Genomic DNA, 20,986 nt, shown 5'->3' on the forward strand with positions numbered 1-20,986 from the left:
TTGATATACCAGCTTTTTCTTTTCTTCTTCTTCAAAAGTTCATTTCCATAGTTTTCTAATTATGAATCAGTAAGTTTACCCTCATTTCCTTTGGAGAACCTAAATTAGGCCTTCTGATTCGAAGAAAATAGAAACACAACAATAATTAAGAATGGGAGAAAAAATGAAAATGACCATTCTGAACCACTCACAGCATCATATCCAGAAGTCTAATGGAGAGAAAGGAAAGGCTTTAGGTACAAGTAAATGGTAGTTATATAAGTACAAGTCAATGGGGGTTATGTAGGTACAAGTAAATGGGGGTTATGAAAGAAAGGATAGATAGGAAGACAGAGAGTAAAAATTGAGTATGTGTATGGATCAGTCAGGTTGAACTGTGTGAAACTGCCATTCTGATAGGTTAGAAAGTTTCAATATTGTTCATTTTATATAGTTCAACTGAATAACTGAAAAATACTGGTTAACCGGAAATCAAGATAAGCTTTTTTTGGGGGGGAGGGGGGCTACCTGATCTCTGCTTCAGTGTTTTATAAAACTAATATGAACCTTGCAAATATTTTACTCTTCACATAGTCCAATTATCTGTCAGTGTTCTGAGAAGGAGGAAGAAGTATTTTACATATTTACCTTCAAGATGGGAGCCATAAAGACTGACAGACCAGTCAGAATGAACACAAGGGTTCCAGTGACTCTTTGTTCCCTGAAACCAAATCAAAAGATTACCAATCTACCTGTTGTTTTCATAAACATGCTCTTGTCTTTGCATCTTCAAAAAAAGACAACACATTGACCAAACTCATGTTCAGCAAATAGCAAAGATGTTGATATCATATAATTACCTAAAGGACATCATATGAGCTCAATACATCTATAAGAAATCTCTTAAGACTATTACAAAATGTGATTTGAATTCACAAAGAAAGAAATGATTCTGCTAAAGCTTTTTGCTCCTTTTAGAATCAAGAAAGAAAAATCACTTGCTCCTGGTCCATCAATTACTGGCCTCTTTGAAGCCCTTATTTTTTAAACAACTTGTCCTCTTGTGTAATTACACCTTCTTTCATAGGAGACAGATATTACATTGTCCCACATTCTAATTAACAAACAGCTCAGGGAAATTTCATGAGTGCAATAAATCACACCAGTCTAATTTCTAAATCTACAACAACAAAAGTACTTTTTAACCAATATGATTCTCATCCAACACTCCCCTCCCCCACTCCATCCCCAAGAAAGAATCACCCACTGTTGAGGCGTGGGAAATGATGGCTCTGTGGTATGAGCTATCCACCCAGGCACTTATGAGCATGGTTTGCTGCAAAAAGCATCCAACAGAGTATAAAGGTCTTCTACTACCACTCTTCATGGCTACCTGAATTGAACAGCTGGAAGTCAAAGTTTCTCAGTGCTTTTGGGGACAGAAAATGAGTCGGAAAATAAAAATTCCTTTCCTTTACTGAATTTTAAAAATCATAAATAGACACAAGCATTTGGGGGCCTTTACACACAACTGAGATTCAGTGAGTACTGCAGCACCTAAATCACCTGCATGTTGATAAAAAGAATGACTTGTTTGTGTTTTTATGCTTTTTCATTAATCAAAAGAAATTTATATATCATAAGAAATTAACTAAAAAATCATTGAAAACTCCCTTTCTGATGAAAAGTTAATCTTGCTAGAACAAAAATAAAATTATAAATAAATCAATCATCATCAGTTCTGTCTCCTCCAAATCTGCCCATTTCCTTTTGATTGACCCATAGATGTGTGCACAATGTCTTTTGTTGAGCCACTCTCCTCTGATTTAACACACCTCACTCCTAGAAACTTTGGTTGTTCTCCAGGTGCAGATGTCTCTGTCTCCATCTTCAAACTGTCGATGTGAGCAATGGAGATGACAGTAGCAGCCACATACCACGGAAGAGCCATGAAGGAGCACACCACCATGAGAATGGCCACCCAGAAGAGATCCAGGTGATACCCAGCTCCTTTCTGTAGAAAGAGATAACAAAATCACATGGAAAAACATTTGTATTTGCTATCTATTTGCATTACCAGATAGGAATTAAGATTACCAAAAGAAACTGATTCATTTTACTTGAGGAGAGTATCAACTTGAAGGGCAGCTCATTAAGGGAAGGAACTTTATCTTTCTTATAAAGGAAGTTCTCCTAGCAACTAAAACTAGCCACCTTCTACAACTGCCATAGCAGTCATCTCCTCTATTATAGCTTTGAATAATTGTTTAACTTAAAGATTTAAGTCACAGCTTCACTTAGTATTTGCTTAGATTTATGGCTGATCATCGTGTTCTGTACTGTGGAATAAAGCATAAGATATAAATTATCACTAATTGGCATGGTTTCTATAATAGGAAAAGAGAATAAAAAGCTATGTCACAAAAGAAAATCAGAATTTTATATTCAGAAAATGGAGATATTGTGCCTACTTTGAAGAGTTAATAGTACTGTGCTATGAAGTACCAGCAGCAAAGCATCTTGTAGATACTTAAATGTAAGTAGCTGTTACACAGTAGGAGCTCAATAAATGGAGTTAGTAGCAGGACTGGTATTGGTTGTTGCTGCTCACAAACGCATGACAGGCACCTTAAAAACAGGCATTTGGGGCCAACATATTCGTTCACCATCATTAGCAATTAGGGAAATGCAAATCAAAACTACCGTGAGATTTCATCTTAATCCAGTCAAAATGGCAGTCATCAAGAATACAAATAATAATGAATACTGGACAGGATGTAGAGAAAAAGGAACACTTTGACATTGCTGATGGGACATAAATTAGTACAATCAATATGGAAATCAGAATGGAGGCTTCTTAAAAGACTAGGCATGGAACCACCATATGACCTAGCTATACCACTTCTCGGTATTTATCCTAAAGAATTCTTACTACAGTGAGACACGCTTACTCATGTTTACTTCAACACATTCAAAACAGCCCAATTATGGAATCAGCCTATGTGTCTGCCAATGGATGAATGAACAAATAAAATGTGGTACATATACACAATGGAGTTTTATTCAGCCATAAAGAAAAATGAAATGATGACATTTGTAGAAAAATGGATGGAACTAGAGACTGTCATGTTAAGCAAAATAAGTCAAACTCAGAAGTTTAAAGGCTCTATGCTCTCATAAATGGAGGCTAGAGAAGAAAAAGGAAAACAAAGGTGAAGGTGGAACTCTTAAAAATCAAAGGGAGGCCAGCTGAGGAAAGGAAACAAAGAGTGTGAGGTAGGAAGATAGAGGGGAGGGGGAAAATTCTGGGGAGTGATATTAGCCAAATTATATTATTATATTGTGTGCATATATGAATATGTTACAACAAATCTCATCAATCTGTACAACTATAATACACCAATTAAAAATATAGAGGGAAAAAAGGCATTTTGCCTTTTCTCTCCCACAGTGTTTACCAGTATGCTGTTCATCTACACAATATTGAGCATATGTAGACTAAAGATCCAAAACAACCCGAGATGGTACATGGAGGACCATTTCTCACCTCTCCTGATATATAAAAATAATTGCTTAACAACCTATTACTCGACATCATTAACCTAATTAATACCCTCTTAACAGTATAGGTTGGTTTGAAACATCACTCAATGGTCACAATAACATTTACTGACTGGAAGAGCAGACAATGTAACAAAAGGTCTAGCTCTTTTACTCCCTAAATCAATATTGTTAAATGTGTTCACAATGTTATTGTATGGTTATATTTCTCTGCTCTATTTATGAAGAAATCAGATGCTTAATACCCCTATGGAGCCTGAGAAAATAGAGCAGTCCATTTTCACAGCATGGAGGCAACAGTACCGAGAGGCAGAGGGGGACGGAGCGAGGAGAGGCTGGCTTTCAAAAATGAGAATGTGATTTACACCAGGATCCTGGTGACTGTTATCATTCAGATCCCGTTACAGTTTGACAGAACACCACTCTCCTTTCACTGAAATGCCAAGATTTCACCTCTGGCTTGCACACATGGGTCTAATCATATTCCCAGAGAACTCATAGCAGGAAAGAGGAGCTGACACAAGAAAGAAAAGCACGTGGTCATCTAGTGCAGGTTTGGATGAGAACAAAAAACAGGTTAAGATGTATCTATAAAAGCAGTTCATTTCAGTTCTGCGGATGGCATTTATCTATCTTTATCTATTAAACTGGGTCAGGGAGGGGCAAGGGAGGCACATGTGGTTCAGATGAACTGGAACAAACTTATTCCATGATGACGAATGAGGTGAACATCATGATATATCTGGGATCTCAGTCATTCATTCTTTCAACAAATACTGACTGCCAACTTAGACCCAGGCACTATTTGAGCTGTTTGTAACACATCTGTGAATAAAACAGACAAAATTCCCTGGCTTCATGGCCCTTCTATTCTACTACAGGAGACTATAAACAACCCAAATAAATAATCTACATAGTATCTTAAAAAGTACTAAGTAGAGTTATAAGAACTTGGGCTTGTACACTGAGTATGATTGGACGGTCTTCAGTGGAGGAGTGACATGATTTGCTAGTGTTCTAAACATTCTGGCTGCAAACTGAGCAGAGTCAGGACAGAAAGACTAGATAAGAGGCGACTGCCATAACCCATGCAGGAGATTGCGATGTTTAGAACCAAACTGATGGCAGTGAAGATGGCTGGATTTCAGCTGTGCTTGGAGGTGGAGAACTAGGATTTGCTCCCTTCTGCCTGCACATCTGTCATATAGCAACAGTCAATATATACCAATATCTAGAGCTTCCTCTCTCACCTCCCTCCTGCCTGAATCCTACACCACCACCACTTTCAACCTCATGCAATTCCTCAAATGTGTTTCACTCACTAAAGCCTTTTGTATTTCTGCCCACACAGCCTCTTCTACATAGAACTCTAATTTTCCTTCTTTTCCTTGGTTCAGTCCTATCTATCCTGAAGACTTAAATTAGCTTTCACTTTTTCCAATAGTTTATTCTGCCTCAGCCTAGATGAGATGAGTGAGTCGCTAGGTTAGAGATCCTCCTTTATGTTCCCCTGTTTTTCATTTTATGCCTTCCTCTAGCACAGCACTCAAACTATCTTTTTTAATTGTATGTGCATTTATCTATTTTTTATATTAAACTTTAAGTAACATGGGGACCTAGACTGTGTCTGTTTTTCCCCTCTGTATTCTGAATACTTTAGCAGAATGCACGATGAAGAGGTGATTCTCAATAAAGGTTTATTTTAAAAACAGAATAATAAATACTACATATATATTTGCCTGATAGCAACTATAAATTCTTAATTGGCCATTGAAAAGAAAGAGAAAACTTTATTGTTAACTGATAGATATGTGAAACATCTGGGGGTTCCAGGGAGGATGATAGTTGGAAATATCACATAATTTCAAGCCCTATTTAGACTAAAACACCAAAGTCCATGTAAAATTCTGTCTAATAAATACTATGTAACAACATAGTATTTATTAGAATTCCAAAATCCTATTACCAAAGAACTTATGATAAGGATGTACATATTGGCCAGATCAATAGGTCAAAAGAATGGCCATTACAGAAAAAGTTATGCACACTACCCTGAGCTATCTTGATGCTTTCTCTATTTCAACTAAAACAGGTCTTAGTTAGGTGTACTAAAGACGAGCACAAAAGGACAACATAATACTAAGAAGGGTGAAATAAGAATTTCAGATAGTAGAACACAAAGATAACTATGTATAATCACCAGAATAAATAAAAGTTCTGGGATAAAGTAATTATAGACATAATTACTCTGTACCCCTTGATATCACTGCCTCCAAAGTCTTCCTTCCTTTCAAGGATGCTGAGATGTCTTGCTATTCTTAAGAAGGGATGATCATCATGACCTGAATGTCCTGCTTGGTCTACCTCTATTTCTACCTCCCTCTCCAGGCTCAACTCTCCTCTCCCACTCAGCCACACAGTAGCTCATTCTCATCAGCATACCTCCTCCTGTAAAGCCTGCACACACACAGTGATAAATCACTTCGCTTTCCTGGCCAAGTGATATAAGATTTTGATTTAGAAGGATGGCTCTGTTTGCTTACAGAGGGTATATCAGAAGTGGTCAAGATTGGAGGCAAAGAGCAGACCTGAGAATACTGCCATAATCAGTACTGAGATGAAGTAGTTTAAACTGAAGTTACAGCACTGGGGAAAGACCATGGGCAGAGAGGAGAGATTTTAAGGAGACTGAGTCTAAAGAGGGAAAAGCAATAACTTCATTTACCAAATTTTGATGCAAACTTATCCAGGCTTATCATGTTTAATACAGTATCCTACATACATTAGACTCTGGAGACATATTGGTTGGAAAGAATGGTAAAAGCTATACTTCAAAGTCCCTGGTGCCCTGAACTATTGCCATGAAGACCTACCTCAGAAGCCAAATGCTTGTGAGAGAAGTTGTTCCTGCAAAACAATTTATATATGTATAAAAATAAGCTATTCCAAAAACATCCTGGTTAGCTAAAAGGACCTGAATGGCTAGATTTGAATGAAATGAAAATAACATTGAAATCCTAGCCCAGTTTTTGCAAAAGAACATTGCAAGAAATATAGAAAATAGCTTTTTTCAAAAATAACACATGAAACTTCTTTATGTTCCTTACCCCTCCTCATTGCCACTGACTTTTTCAGATTCTCATAACTTCTCTCCAGGATTATACAGCAGCCTCTTTCCATCCACTTCTCCCATACGTCTTACTGCTGTCAGTGGGAGAGTCCAAAATGCTGTTCTGATGCCATCCACCCCAGGGTGAGGTTGCACAGGGAGGTCAGCAGTGACATGTAGGCCCAGCGGGCCCAGCCTCGCTTACCATGCTGAAGCTCCTGTATCTAGGACCTTATGGGGAGCCCTTGAGGAGCCTAAAACTCTGCGTTCCCTGACTGTGCCTTGCACATTCTGCACCAGTTCCTTTCTAAAAGCCACGCTTCAAACTGCCCTTCCATCCTCCTCAGCCAGGTTTTAAATCCATTTCCCCACTTCAAATCCAACTTGAATTCCCCTCTTCGTCTTCCATACCACCCAAGAGCCTTCAGCACTCAACACTGTTCTCACCATGAAGTCCTCACTTTACTCTTCATCCTGACAATCCACTTACCCCACAGATTAATCTTAAAAAACTAAATCATTATGTGGCATTTCCCTGCTCAAAAACCTCTCTGGCTTCCTGTTTCCCTTTGCATAAAAATTAAACGCTATGACATCCTCTGTTAAGATTCTATATGGTTGTTCTTTCTAGGACTATTTTGTAGCCCTCCCTCCCCTGGGAACTTCTGGCAATGTCTGGAGACATTTTTGGTTGTCACAACTTGGGGGAGAAGGTGCAACTGGCATCCCTTGGCTAGAGGCCAAAGATGCTGCTAAAAAGCCAACAACATGGAGGACAGCTACCACCAATGAGGAATTATTCAAATTGACAACAATGCTGAAGTTATGAAACTTTGTTATTTGTGACTTGACCCCACCTCTGACCTCATCTTGAACCATGAGTCCTTCCAGCCTGCTATTTGTTCCTCAATAAGTCATACTTCTCCCACCCTGGGCCTTTGCAGTAGCTCTTTGCATGGAAAACTAGTATTTAATAAACATTTATTGAAAACCTATTCTGTGCTAGGCCTATATTAGATAAAACATTTATTGACAGGATACCTGGTTATACAGGGAATGCTTATTATTAGATTGAAGTCAGACATAAAAATAAATGATTCAGTGTATATGTAAGATACAGGGCACAAAGGAAGGCATGATCAATTCTAACCTTGGTAGCAGACATAGTTGCTACACAAGGGAAGTCCATAAAATTTCTTCAAGTCACAAACAAAATGCAGAACTGTTTTCACCCTCAATAGTTAACACAAGTGTTCAGTACATAGCAAGCACTCAATAAATGCTCAAAAGGTTAAGTACGTCCTTTAAAGACTAAAAGCATCCAGCCTTGTCTTTGTGAATATAAACCCAAAGGACGTTTTATTTTCTGAAACTAGAGATTATTTTAAGTACAAGGATAAAAAGTAAAATTTTATTTCCCTTTGAAATTGTATATGCTCTGCTAATACAGAGGAAAATTTAGGAATTCATCCACAGAAATAAAAATCTGCAAGAGAAGAAGATTAGGCTAGCAGGCTAAAGTGTCCATCTGGTACAAAGATGATAACAACGGAGAGGTCAGGAGCGGTACACATGCATGCAGAGACGGAGAATAAACATTCATGCCTGGAGCACACCATGATCCAGACAACACGCTGGTTTATGGAGATACTAAGAGCCATGACATAGAACCTCCCACGAAGGGGGACACAATCAGATGAGAGGACTCAGATTTTGTGTGAAAATTATAATGTACTCTAAGTAGATACTCCCACAGATTTGGAAAAAAAAAAAGTGCAGAGGCTGAAAAGTTTAATTATGCCTACAGTGAACTCACAAACGCTCTCTACAATGATGCCATCCCTATAGGGTTTTAAACTAGATAGGCACTCAGTTTTGAGACCTGGGGACCTGTGTGCGCGTTTTTCAGTTATCACCCATCTCAAACAGTGTAACAAGTTTGAGAACCATGTGAACAAAAGTAATAAAAATCTTCAGTTACATCTATGTATTGAGTTTACCAAATGGAATTATGGTGGGTCACCAAAGAGCTAAAAAAGAAGAACAAATTGTAATCATTACCTTGAAAACATTTTGGACCAAAAATGAGGATAATTTAACAGAGTAAATATTATAAAAGGGATCCTGTGACCAGTACCACAGGATTATATAATTCAACAGCAAAAAAATAAGCAAGAGCAATACAAATTACACTAAGGGTCAAGAAAGGCTACACTGAGAGGTGTTATGTTTGGAGGATCTTAAGGATGAAGATTTTGATAAGTAGCAATGAATGAGAGGTGGAGAAAAGAGATTTCCAGTCATAATGCCTAGCAGAAGAAACTGTCATATTTAAGGAGAAACCAACAGGTCTTATGACCAGCCCCCTGGTTAGTATCTGTAGAGAATCACTTTATTTATTTATTTGTTTGTTTGTTTATTTATTTATTTATTTTAGAGAGAGAGAGAGAGAGAGAGAGAATTTTTTTAATATTTATTTTTTAGTTTTCGGCAGACACAACATCTTTGTATGTGGTGCTGAGGATCGAACCCGGGCTACATGCATGCCAGGTGAGTGCACTATTGCTTGAACCACATCCCCAGCCCAGAGAATCACTTTAAATTTAGGTTGGAGTCATCTCATAGTGCTTTAAATCCCAGGCTAGGGTAAATGGCATTCTTCAAGGGGCAAAGTTTTGCAGGGTCAAGGTGCAAAGGTTTAGAATGTGCCTGTAGAATGTGCATACAAAAACAGCACTTTTAAAAAATTAATGCTTGGTCACATCAATGTTTATAGCAGCACAATTCACAATAACCAAACCATGATGCCCTTCTACAGATGAATGGATAAAGAAACTCTGGTATCTATACACAATGGACTATGACTCAGCACTAAAAGAGAATAAAAGTATGGCATTTGCAGGTAAATGGATGGAGTTGGAGAATATCATGCTAAGCCAAGTAAGCCAATCCCCAAAATGTTTTCTCTGATCCATAATGGCGTGGGGGGTGGTGCATCGGACAAGTGGAGGAACTTTGGATTGGGCAAAGGGGAGGGAGAGAAGGGGTATGGGAGTAGGAAAGATAGTGGAATAAGATGTGCATCATTACCCTAGATACTTGTATGAAGACACAAATGGTGTGACTCTACTTTGTGTGTAACAAGAGAAATGAAAATGTGCTCCATTTGTGTACTATGAATTGAAAAGCACTTTACTGTCATGTATAACTGATTACAACAAGTAAAAAAATTAAAAAATTTAATGCTTGGAATAAAGAAAGGGAGATTGGTAATAACTCATAACTTAACTATTAAAAAATCAAGCCATGAAATAAGAGAACTGGATCCAATGTTATGAAAGTAGGAATGGAGAAAAAAAATAAAGACAGAGCAAGGTAGGGCAAAAAAATCACACATTCCAATGAAAGGCTTTGCCATAAAAGAAATCAGAGAAAATTACCTATTATCTACAACTATACAATATCTAATTTTAGATACCTAAATGATTTATCCCTTCTAAACCCAAACTATGATACTCTAGAAATATTTTTCCTTGTGAAGTTTCTCTGGCTTTGTAGTCTGAACCTGACTCTGCTCCGACCTCTGCAGTAACTCAGTGATCGCCCTTGGGGAAGTCGTGACCTTGCTGAACCTTGGTATTGCGCACTATGCAGGGATAATGCAGGGCATAACTAACCAAATGATGGCCAGGAAAAAAAAAAAAAGCCAAGCACCTTGGCGTTCCTACATCAATACAGAGCTGTTCAGCAGAGTGGAAAGGTGGATCCCATCCCAAGCAGAGCAGACAGCCAGAGCCACTTGACACAGAGCCAAAGCAAATGCCACCCAAAAACACACTGCTTTTAATATCACAATGCCTCCATCTCTCTCACTGTTTCAGGTTTCTCTTTTGCATCGATTTCATAGCAGTTAGAATCTCTGATTTTCATATTCCACAGCTCCCATTTCCTAACAAACTGTGAACAAAACAATTTCCTGAGCGAAAAGCATTTGATTCCTCATGAAATGTCCACTGGTATCATCAGATTTGTGACAAAAGACGGGCACTTGTTCTATAGCTATCTCTATGCAAAAGAATGGTTTCAAATAACCAATCTCAAGAGGGATGAAAAGTTATTTTTATACACTCAACTCTTACTTTTAGAGGCAAATGCTAATACAACTCAATTGTCTAATGTTTTCTCTGAAGAAGAGAATAATTTTTTCCATATTTTATCAATCCTAACTTTTCTAAATTTTAAGTTCTGGATTTTATTGCGAAAATTCTTATTGATAAGAAAACTTAATGAGCAAAAAAGAATAGGAATTTACCTCCAAAGGTACATAACATATCTGACCAAATGAAGATTAAAATTAAGAATTGATTTCTAATTTTGTTTTTGGAATGAAAATGTATTGGTCAATATCCATTTTTGTCTTTGGTGAACTAAATCAACACCAAAATCCTTAGCAATAGAGAACATTTTAAAATGTTCAAAAAAGTCACAGAAAAATAACCTTTAAAACCCTGGCTTGCCAGGCATGGTGGCATTTGCCTATAATCCCAGCGGATTAGGAAGCTGAAGCAGGAGAGTCACAAGTTTGAAGCCAGCTTCAGCACCTAGTGAGGCCCTAAGAAACTTAGCGAGACCCTGTCTCAAAAATAAAAAAAATAAAAAAAAATTAAAAGGACTAGGGATGTGGTTCAGCGGTTTAACATTCCTGGGTTCAATCGCTGGTACCAAAAATAAAAACCATGGTTTATCTATAGGGAAGAGAACAATTTAGAGACAATGACAAAAGACAAACCAAAAAACAGCAACAGGAAAGACAAAATCCATAGGGTCATTAAGCCCCAGAGCTTCAACAGCCCCGAGAGACTGTGTCAATCCTTGGGGATTTAAGGCCTGAGTCAGAATGACTGTCTGAACTCTAATGACAGAAACCAATCCTAGGGTTATAGGGAAAAGGATAGAGATGAAGACACAACCCAAAATAAAATTGGGATTCTCTAAAAACAGCCTATTCACTTGGCCAATTAGTGGGAGGAAATGCAGAGAAAATCAGTATAGATACATGCCTCTCTCAGCCATGCCGTGGGGTATAATGCCAAGAGAAAAGAAAAGAAAATCTTTAGGGACATTCCTACCCATTAATCTATACTTCCATTTGGGGCTGTCATTCATACTACATCAGTGACCTAGGAAACCCCAAGCCAAAATTATAGTTTAAAAGGGACCTGGCCTTAGTGTATCTCTCTCTCTCTCTCTCTCTCTCTCTCTCTCTCTCTCTCTCTCACACACACACACACACACACACTCTCTCTCTCTCTCTCTCTCTCTCTCTCTCTCTCTCACACACACACACACACTCTCTCTCTCTCTCTCTCTCTCACACACACACGCGCACACACACACACTGCTATAGGTAGATACACTGATGATGGATATATAATATCAATCCTATATCTCATTAAGCTTCTAAATCCAATGATTTACAGGAAATACAGAAGACTAGAGGAGGAAACAGTCACCAAGATCTAGACTATAACAAAATTTTTCAGCACAAATGTGGCAGATTTTACTTTCCCAAAATGGCTGAGGAATACCTCCTCTCTCATATGCTTGCCTACAATGTGAACTTGCCATTCCCCCATATTGAGATGGATTCTTTCCCTGCCTCCCAGAATGGAGGCTGCCCCTGGGACTATTTGACCAGTTGACTATGGAAAAGTAAAGCAGCAAAGCTGTGCCGGGTGCAGGTGTAAACATTAAAATGCCTAGCTTCTTCCCCTTCTTAATCCTTGGAAGTCAGTTGCTAAGTAACACAAGTGCACATAACCCAGGTACTGCAGTGTGAGAAGCTCTGCATACATGGAAAGGCCCTGCAGGGTGGGATGCCACTTAGTGGGAGTGGCTGGGGGGAACACACACTTATACCACATACAGATGTATGTATGTGTATAAAATATACATAGAGAGACAGAGGCAGACAGCTAAGAAACATCAAGGTGTCAGACTGTGAGTCCTGAGTGAGTGGCAGAGCCTTCTTGTACAGTCAGCCCAGTCAAACTTTCGGATGACACCAGTTCATGCTGCTACCTCGACTACAATGCAGACTTTGAGCAAGAGCCATCCTACAGGGCTCAGTCCACTCAAAGAAACACAAGAGAGGACAACACATTGGCTTTTTGGTCTTTTAACTAAGCTGTCAGGTGGCTTGTTGTACAGCAAAAGATAAAGAGAATAACAACCAATTTGCATGCTCTCAACAAATAAATTCCATGGGAAAATGAAGAAACAAAAACCAGACAGACATAGGGAAAAATCTATAGATTAAAAGTTTATAAAAGATTTTAAATGATAAGGATTTAAAATGATAATATGCAAACTTTATCTGGATCCTGATTTAAATAAATTAAATATTGAAAGCTTATTATATAATTATGATGCTTTTAAAAAATTAATATTGGCCACATATTTGATGATATTAAGGAATTTTGTTAATTTTTTAGCTGATGATGGTATAGTGGTCATGTTCTTAAAAAGAGATCTTTAGAAATATATATTTCTTAAAACTTCTGGATATTATGGCATGCTTTCTAGACTTACTTCAAAGTATTTTAAAGACTGTTGAGAAGATGGAGGCTCAGATGATACAATATTGGCCACAAGTAGATAATTACTGATGTGGAGTGATAAGTATTTTTTGTTATTCTACTTTTTTATGTATGTTTGAAATTTTTCATAATAACAAATTTGTTTATTTGTTATTAAATAATAACAAATAACAATAAAAATGCCTTAAGGTTGGTAGGACTCGAATATGCCTTTCAAATAAAATCTTCTCTGGAAGCCACAAATTGAACATTTGCTTGTTTAATGGACTTTGAAAGCATAGGCATAGGAATATTAGCCACAACTTAAAACAACAAAAAACAACTACACATAATACATGAGGAAGAAAGGGACCAGGAAAAAGGATCAGCCAAGAGAACAAAGTTTACAATCAAAACTGCAAAAATAGTCCATTTAACAAATACATAAGATAAATAAAAGAGTATACAGAGGGATAATAAGAAAGTCTGGAACTATCAATATTGACCAGAAAGACATGGAAAAGAACAAAAGAGAAATTCTAAAAATAAGAAACACAATTCTTAAAAAAAAAAGACATAAAACCAGAATGACATGGAAAAGAACAAAAGAGAACGCTTAAAGTAAAAAAAAAAAAAAAAAAAAAAAAGTATAATTCTTGAAAGAAAAGAGTAAATGGACTTGTTTAGTAGTAGAATGGAACAAAAAACAACAACAAAGGAATTAGTTAAAAGAAAGACCTGAAAAAAATACCTAAAATATATCACAAAGAGAACCAAGAATGGGAAATATTTATAAAACAGATCAACAGACATGGAGAACAAGATGGAAATACTTAATTCATCTTTAATGTGGAATTCTAGAAGGATGTATTAGAATTTGAATGGGTCAAAGATATACAAAATTCTACAAATGATAAAAGATGCTAATCTTTGGATTCAATAAACTAAATAAATCCAACATATAATAAAACCTATGCCTATACAAATTGTAGTGAAACTCTAAAACAAAGACAAAAAATAATCATAGATTGGCAAAAAGAAAAGACAGATTATTTATAAAGCAATGAAAATTATAGCAACATACATACCACTTTTATGGAAGTCAAAAATAATGAAAAAAAGCTTTTAAGTAGTGAAATATCTCAACTTAAAATCACTTATCCAGAGAACTACCTTTCCAAATGAGGGTGAAACAAAAACATCTTAGTCAAACAAAAATGAGTGAATTTAGTACCTGAAGACCATAGTGGGGAAAAGTTTTTAAGTCCTGATAGGTAATTACTGTATATAGGAGATAGTTCAGTCTACAGGAGACTAGTCCAAAAAAGAAAGATAGAAATGCAAGAAGATCTTCATAAAGAAAAGATGCCATCTTCTGTTATTTTCCCCCATAACAGCTGAATTGTTAAGGTACAGAAGAATTTCATGATTCTTAATAACCTTGTAATTTAAAAATAATTTTTGAAACTCACTGGGTGATAAAATGCTAAAAAGTAATTTACTGATTTTTATAAAAAATCATTTTCCTGAAGAACAACAAACACAGGCATAAAATCCTGAGCAACAGAAAACAAGATGGTAAGACTAAAGAATTGCCCTCATCTGTTTACTAATTGCCCTTAGAATGAATACCTTTGCTTAGAATAATATGAGGTAGACAGCCAGGCACTGTAACAAGGCATTCAGTGAATATATGAATTATGTCCTGACTGTCCAGTTGGGGGCAAGGCATAAATACATAAGCAGCTAAACAACACTCTTAGAATTAAAACTATCTTAAGGCAGGACAGTTATTTGCTTATGGCAAAGGGTAGAAGGAGAGTCATTTTAATCTAAGTTTCCAAATGAATTCTCAAACTTTTCTTTGATAATAACTGAACACCAGTATTTTCCTTTTGTACCAGTGATTCCCTGAAGATGTTTCTTTTTTTTAGTGGAAGTCTACTATTCTAACTTCCTATATCAGGTGGTGTACATGTTACTTATTTTCATGATTCCACAAACTATCTCTCTTCTCTTAAAGCCCAAGTTCTGCTCCCTTCTAACATTCCATATCACTAAATGTGCTTATATCCAGGATAGGTACATCAGTACATACCCGCCTTATGACTTTAGCATCTAATCTAGGATCTTCCTCTTGACCACTCTCTGTGCTGTCCAATGATATCAACACTGATGCAAATGAGACTTTCAACACCCTGGACTCCCAAAACCCCAATGTCCTCTCCGGTGTGCTTCAGGAGCTAGTTGCACACTTTGGATCAGCTCATCACTCTCAGATTTCTCTCCTCCCAAACTTTCAAAATCTAAATTTCTCTCCTCTTTGACCCAAGCTCTTAGTTTTCTTCTTCTCCTAGTCTTCTTATTATGGGATTAACTCCTTTCTCACTGTGATCCAAGTTCTAACTGGGAAGTTTATCATAACACTCCTCATATTTCTTATTTCTCCACCCTGTGGGTTTCATAGTCAAACAATTCTTTTACATTTTTTTTGTATTTTTCCTTTTACTACATCTTCTCTGTTGAATTCAATTCATTATAATTTCCTCTCCTGATTCTGGGTGACTGATTTTAATGCATTTTTATGCTTCCCTTATTTGGTAGTTATGAAAAAGGTTAATGAATTAATATATAACATAAAGTGATTAGAACATGACCTGACTCATAATAGGCATCCACCAAATTAGAGCTCTTATTAGAGTTATTATTCATATCTCACTTCCCCAAATGGCATTTTTGAAATCTTTCATGGCCTAAAGAAATCATGAGATGGATATTATAAGAACATTTTAGGCAGTTCTCATGAAAGATATCCTAGACAACTAATGCATTTTCTCTTCTTAGACTCATGACAAAGTTAGTAACTAATTTAAAAAAAAGCTAGAATGTACAAAATAAAGCATCTTTCTCTATACTTGATGGTCAGTAACATTCTGAGACAAATGTGGGAAGACAAAAATATAAATGTTTACCAAGAGCTTATAAACATGAACTACCTGAATAATCTTTAAGAATAAAACTTTAAAGATTCCCAACACAAAGAAATGATAAATTTTTAAAGAGGTGGAAATGATAATTACTCTGATTTGATCACTCAGCAGGATATACACATACCAAATTACCACACTGAAACCAATAACTATGCACAATTGTGTGTGTGTGTGTGTGTGTGTGTGTGTGTATTCCTAGAGACTGAATCCAGGGTTTTATGTATAAAGAAAAGTACTGTACCACTGAGCTACATTCCCAATCCCTAAAATATTTTTTGAATGAAAAAAAAAAAAAAGAATAATTTTGAGTTGGTTTAACAGAGTAATACAGAGCAGGTTCTCAGTAGATGTTCACCAAATCTTTAAATGACACCATCTTCACTACAGGCAGTTACCACATTAAAACTTGAATTAGGATGACTATGGCTAAGGACTGTTGTTCACTGTCACTCTTTGGTCGTGACTAAAACATAATTTGAAACACTACTTTCTGATTTAAATGATTTTCCCTAAAGAGTTATATTGAGGACCCATGTCAATACAAGAGGCTCTATGACTGTAAAGTCTTAAGGAACACTGGCTATGGTTTAACTCCCAATAAAACTCTCTTGGTTTTTGAATCAATAAATGTCATCAAGCACTACAAAAACTGTAGAAGGCAGATAACCATTATTATAGGCACTTACCTTGAGTTTATGTTCTTTTCTATTTACAATCACAGCTGTGATCTGTTGGTCCATGAAAATCAGAATGGTGACCAACAAAGCAGGGATGGCAGCAGCAAGGTAAACCCACCAAGGATTCCCTCCAAACGGTGGGACAAACCATCCTCGGTTTGGACTTGTTGGCTTAAAGTAGAAAGAGAATATTTTTCAAAACAATATCAAGTTACTACATACTACTTAGTGGAAAAAAAATCAGTGGAGGATATATATACAAACCAGGCTGGATAAAGGAAATTTTTTACCAAAAATCTTTCTAAAGAATTTTATTTTAAAGGTTATGTTTAAAGGCAGGAAATAAAGAATATGGGTTGTTGGGAAAGCAGGGGATACCACTGTATGGACTTGGGGTGATTTCAGATAAGGACTCAAGATAGAAAAAGTGATTTAAATTTTACAGGGATCCAGGAGATAACCCCAAATGTAATATTCAGTAAAAAGTTAGAATCATCATGAGTTTTGCTCTTGGGTTTTAGCAATTATAATGAAGAACTTAGAGAATCATCATGAGTTTTGATCTTGGGTTTTAGCAATTATAATGAAGTTGTTTTTACTACTACCAAATTATAATAGCTTCATCATATATAAAAAGCTTTAAATATTTTGTAATTGAACTGAATTAAATATCCTAATCTTTCATTTCATATTTAAAATTGATCCAGAAGAACTACTTAAATCCTTATACATATCACAGAAAACTGAAGGACAAAAAAGGTCATTTTTTCCAGTTCTTGGTCTATTTTCTGTCAGATCATACATGTCTATTTCAGAAAAAAATTTCCTATGCTTCCTTATTTTAAACAATTCAAATAATGAAATGAACTAGAATACTGTCTTATGAATTATTTTCTCCAGGTTTTCTATCAATGAAGAAAGTCTCACATTTTTTCTGAGGCTATTTCTATCTTTGGACACCCTTGCTCATAACTCTATCACTGAATGTATCCACGTTTTCCACATTTAACAGGTTGTGAGTTCATAAGGGAAGGTACTTTGTCTTGCTCATTAATGCATTTAAAATCCCCCTTATAAAGCCTAGCTCAAAGCCAACATTTAATAAATATTGAATTAATGGTTGAATGAATGAGAACTTATCTTTGCTGATAAATATGTGATGGCAGATAATGCCAAAAATATTGTTTGCTGCACCATATATATCCTTTCTTTATTAAGTTGTTATTATACTAAAACTGCAGGCAATTTAATATTTCTTAGCACATATACGATCTCAACAGTGCAGAGAGTGAGGATTATTCTAGAAAATAGGTAAGAGACTTACAACAGAAAATTAGCTAGTGACATATTTAATAATGGCTAAAATGTAGTTTTTGTCCAGTATACCTGGATATACCAATAAGTTTGCAAAATAAATAATTCTTATTCTTTTTTTGTAATAATTAAAATTCACATTATATACAAATGTGTTTGGCAGGTAGTTAGATACTATGAAAATTGAATTAGGAGTCCTGAGACTTAGTTTTAACTTCAATCCTTGATACCACTAGTTAACCATGGACATTTTACTTATTTTTCATGAGCTTCAATCTCAACTTTATAAAATAAGAATGATGTTAGTTATGTTGCACACTTCCTAGAATTATTGCATGAATTAAGACGATAAAGTATACGAAAATAATTCAGGTATTTTAAAATATTCTAAAAATACAAGCTGGGTCTATAATGTTATCTATTACTTTAAAATAAAGATCAATTCAATATGAACCTTGCATTTGATCCTAGTCTTGGCATTTGAGTGAAGTCAGTATAATGACTAACTGTATAAATGAGTCTAACAAAGAACTGCTTTTTTGAAAGGAATGGATAATTACACAAAATTAACTGAGACACACAATAAACTAGAACATGGGAAAGGCAAAATATCAGAATTCAAGAAACAAGCAAAAGATAGACACTCACCTTAAACTCACTTGGCACAATTAGTTTTGGAGTGTCCACACCTACAAGGGCATCTATTACACAAAATATGAGAATGGACAAGATAATGGCAAAGTCACTGATTAGCTTTCTGGCCTGGAAAAATAAAAAAGAAAGAAAGAACTATTTAGCACCAGATACATTTTCCTGTGTTTGAACTGAAAAAAAGAATTCTGTATTTGTTAACAATTTATAATAACAGTTTCATCAACAAATTATCACCTGCCCAGACATAATCTGATCCCACAGAACAAGCCAATATGTATGTGTGTACATACTCATGCAGGTACAAAGGAGGTCAATCAAAAAGAATATATTCCTGAAATTCCATACAAGCACTTGCCCTGTATGGAGTACAAATGACAGCTGGATAAGAATGAAATCTAAGTGTGTGTTGTAGAAAGAAATACATCTGCTCATTTGGAAGGCAGTACTGTGATAAATAAAGCAATATAAATCCTATAAGGTAACCTGAAAACACCACAGATCTCTCAGGAAGGGTTACAAGTTCCAGTCCATTGAACGAAGTAAATATCCAGACCCAGAGTAATGTCAAGTGAGGGAAGATGGAAATGTAAGGGCTGCACTAACTTTGTCAAAGGAAATATTCCTCACTCTAGGCAAGTGCTTCAAGTCTCTTGGGGGTGATGGGAGCAGGGCATTCTCTACCCAACTACTTATTAAGTGTGGATGCCATTATTTGGTCATTCTCCAAGTTCCTAAGTGCCTGCCTTTGTTCAGGACAAGGTCTGGGTTTATGGGATGCAGCATTAAAGCCTGTCCTTTCCCATTAAGTGATTGCAGAATGGCCACTTACAAGTCATTAAGGAGAGCAGAGGGCCATTTAGTTCCTTAGAGGTTACTTTGTAGTCTCTAGTGGCACTAAGACCATTCTAGGTCATCAACACCTGAGATTCCCATATGGAGGGTACACAGGGTAATTATCATTTCATCATTCATCAAAATTTACGGAGTTCCTAATATTTTTCTTGTTGCTAAGGATAATTAACCTAATTAATGTCTTCTTGAAGCTCAGAGCCACGTTGCATAAAAGGAAGACTTCTCCTAAATAAAATCAGGGTTGATTCAGACTTTATCAAGTTATCTTAGGAAGAATAATCAAGAGTTTTTGCTGCAGCTAAATGAAGGAAGAGAGATCAGTGATAACTGAATGTATTACGCACCATTCTCGGGGTAGAGGATCTCTTGACAGAGAAGTGAAACTATTGTAGCTACGTATTCCACAGAAACTGAAGAGAAGCATGGAAATTATTTGGCAGCGTATGCATGTTGAAGGCTGTGGGACCCAATTCTTTACCTTATGTCAGAAACCTTGGGTACCAACTAGAAGCAGGATCAAGGATAGGTATTTTAGCCAGGAGTCATCAACACCTCTGGCCTCTTAGAAGGCCAGATTCTGCTAGGTGTAGCTCTCTTGAGACACACACCACAGAACAGAAGGTGAGTTATGGGACTTCTCAAGGGCAAGTTAACACCAATCACACATAATAATTTCAAGAACAAACAAATGGAAGGGATTAATTTGGGGAGAAAATATAGTACAGCTCTTAGGAGCATAATTACTATAGTCAGGTCACCTGGGTCGGAATTTCAGTATCATTATTTACAATCTATAATTTTAAAAAACAATTTTTTTTAGTTATAGGTGGATACAATACCTTTGTTTTATTTATTAATTTATTTTTTTGTGTGGTGCTGAGACTTAAACTCAGTCCCTCACATGTGCTAGACGAGTATTCTACCACAGAGCCACAATCCTAGCCCCAACAATCTATAAATTCTTATCCTTTCTTAGCTTCAATTACTTTGTCTACAAAAGAGAGCCAAAATAATACCAATAATTTCACTGGTTGGTTTTAAGAATTAAATAAGATAAGCCATGAAAGTGCTTAACTTAATCCCTGAGGATACATTACTATTGTTATTCCATATTCCAGAAGACCTCTTGGCTGCAGAAACTACTAGGATGACTAAATGACACTGTCAGGAGGTCTTTTAAATGAAACAAGAAATAAAAGCCCAATAATAATGTGAAACTGCTACTCAGAGCCACATGGGTTGAAAGTATCTGGAATTACTGCAGAAAATGGA

At 36.2% G+C, this 20,986-nt stretch overlaps 1 protein-coding gene across 1 annotated transcript; it reads right to left on the minus strand.

Moving 5' to 3' along the window:
- Nucleotides 1–600: 600 nt before the first annotated feature.
- On the minus strand, nucleotides 601–18,997 carry LOC139704396 (electrogenic sodium bicarbonate cotransporter 1-like; the record flags this gene model as incomplete). Its single annotated transcript, XM_071607283.1, has 4 exons — nucleotides 601–700; nucleotides 1,815–1,993; nucleotides 16,904–17,065; nucleotides 18,857–18,997. Coding segments are annotated over 4 exons (567 nt in total), but the record flags the coding sequence as incomplete, so codon positions are not given.
- Between the last annotated feature and the right edge of the window lie 1,989 nt (nucleotides 18,998–20,986).

Source organism: Marmota flaviventris, unplaced genomic scaffold (assembly GCF_047511675.1).
Source record: "Marmota flaviventris isolate mMarFla1 unplaced genomic scaffold, mMarFla1.hap1 Scaffold_560, whole genome shotgun sequence".
Classification (NCBI taxonomy): domain Eukaryota; kingdom Metazoa; phylum Chordata; class Mammalia; order Rodentia; family Sciuridae; genus Marmota; species Marmota flaviventris.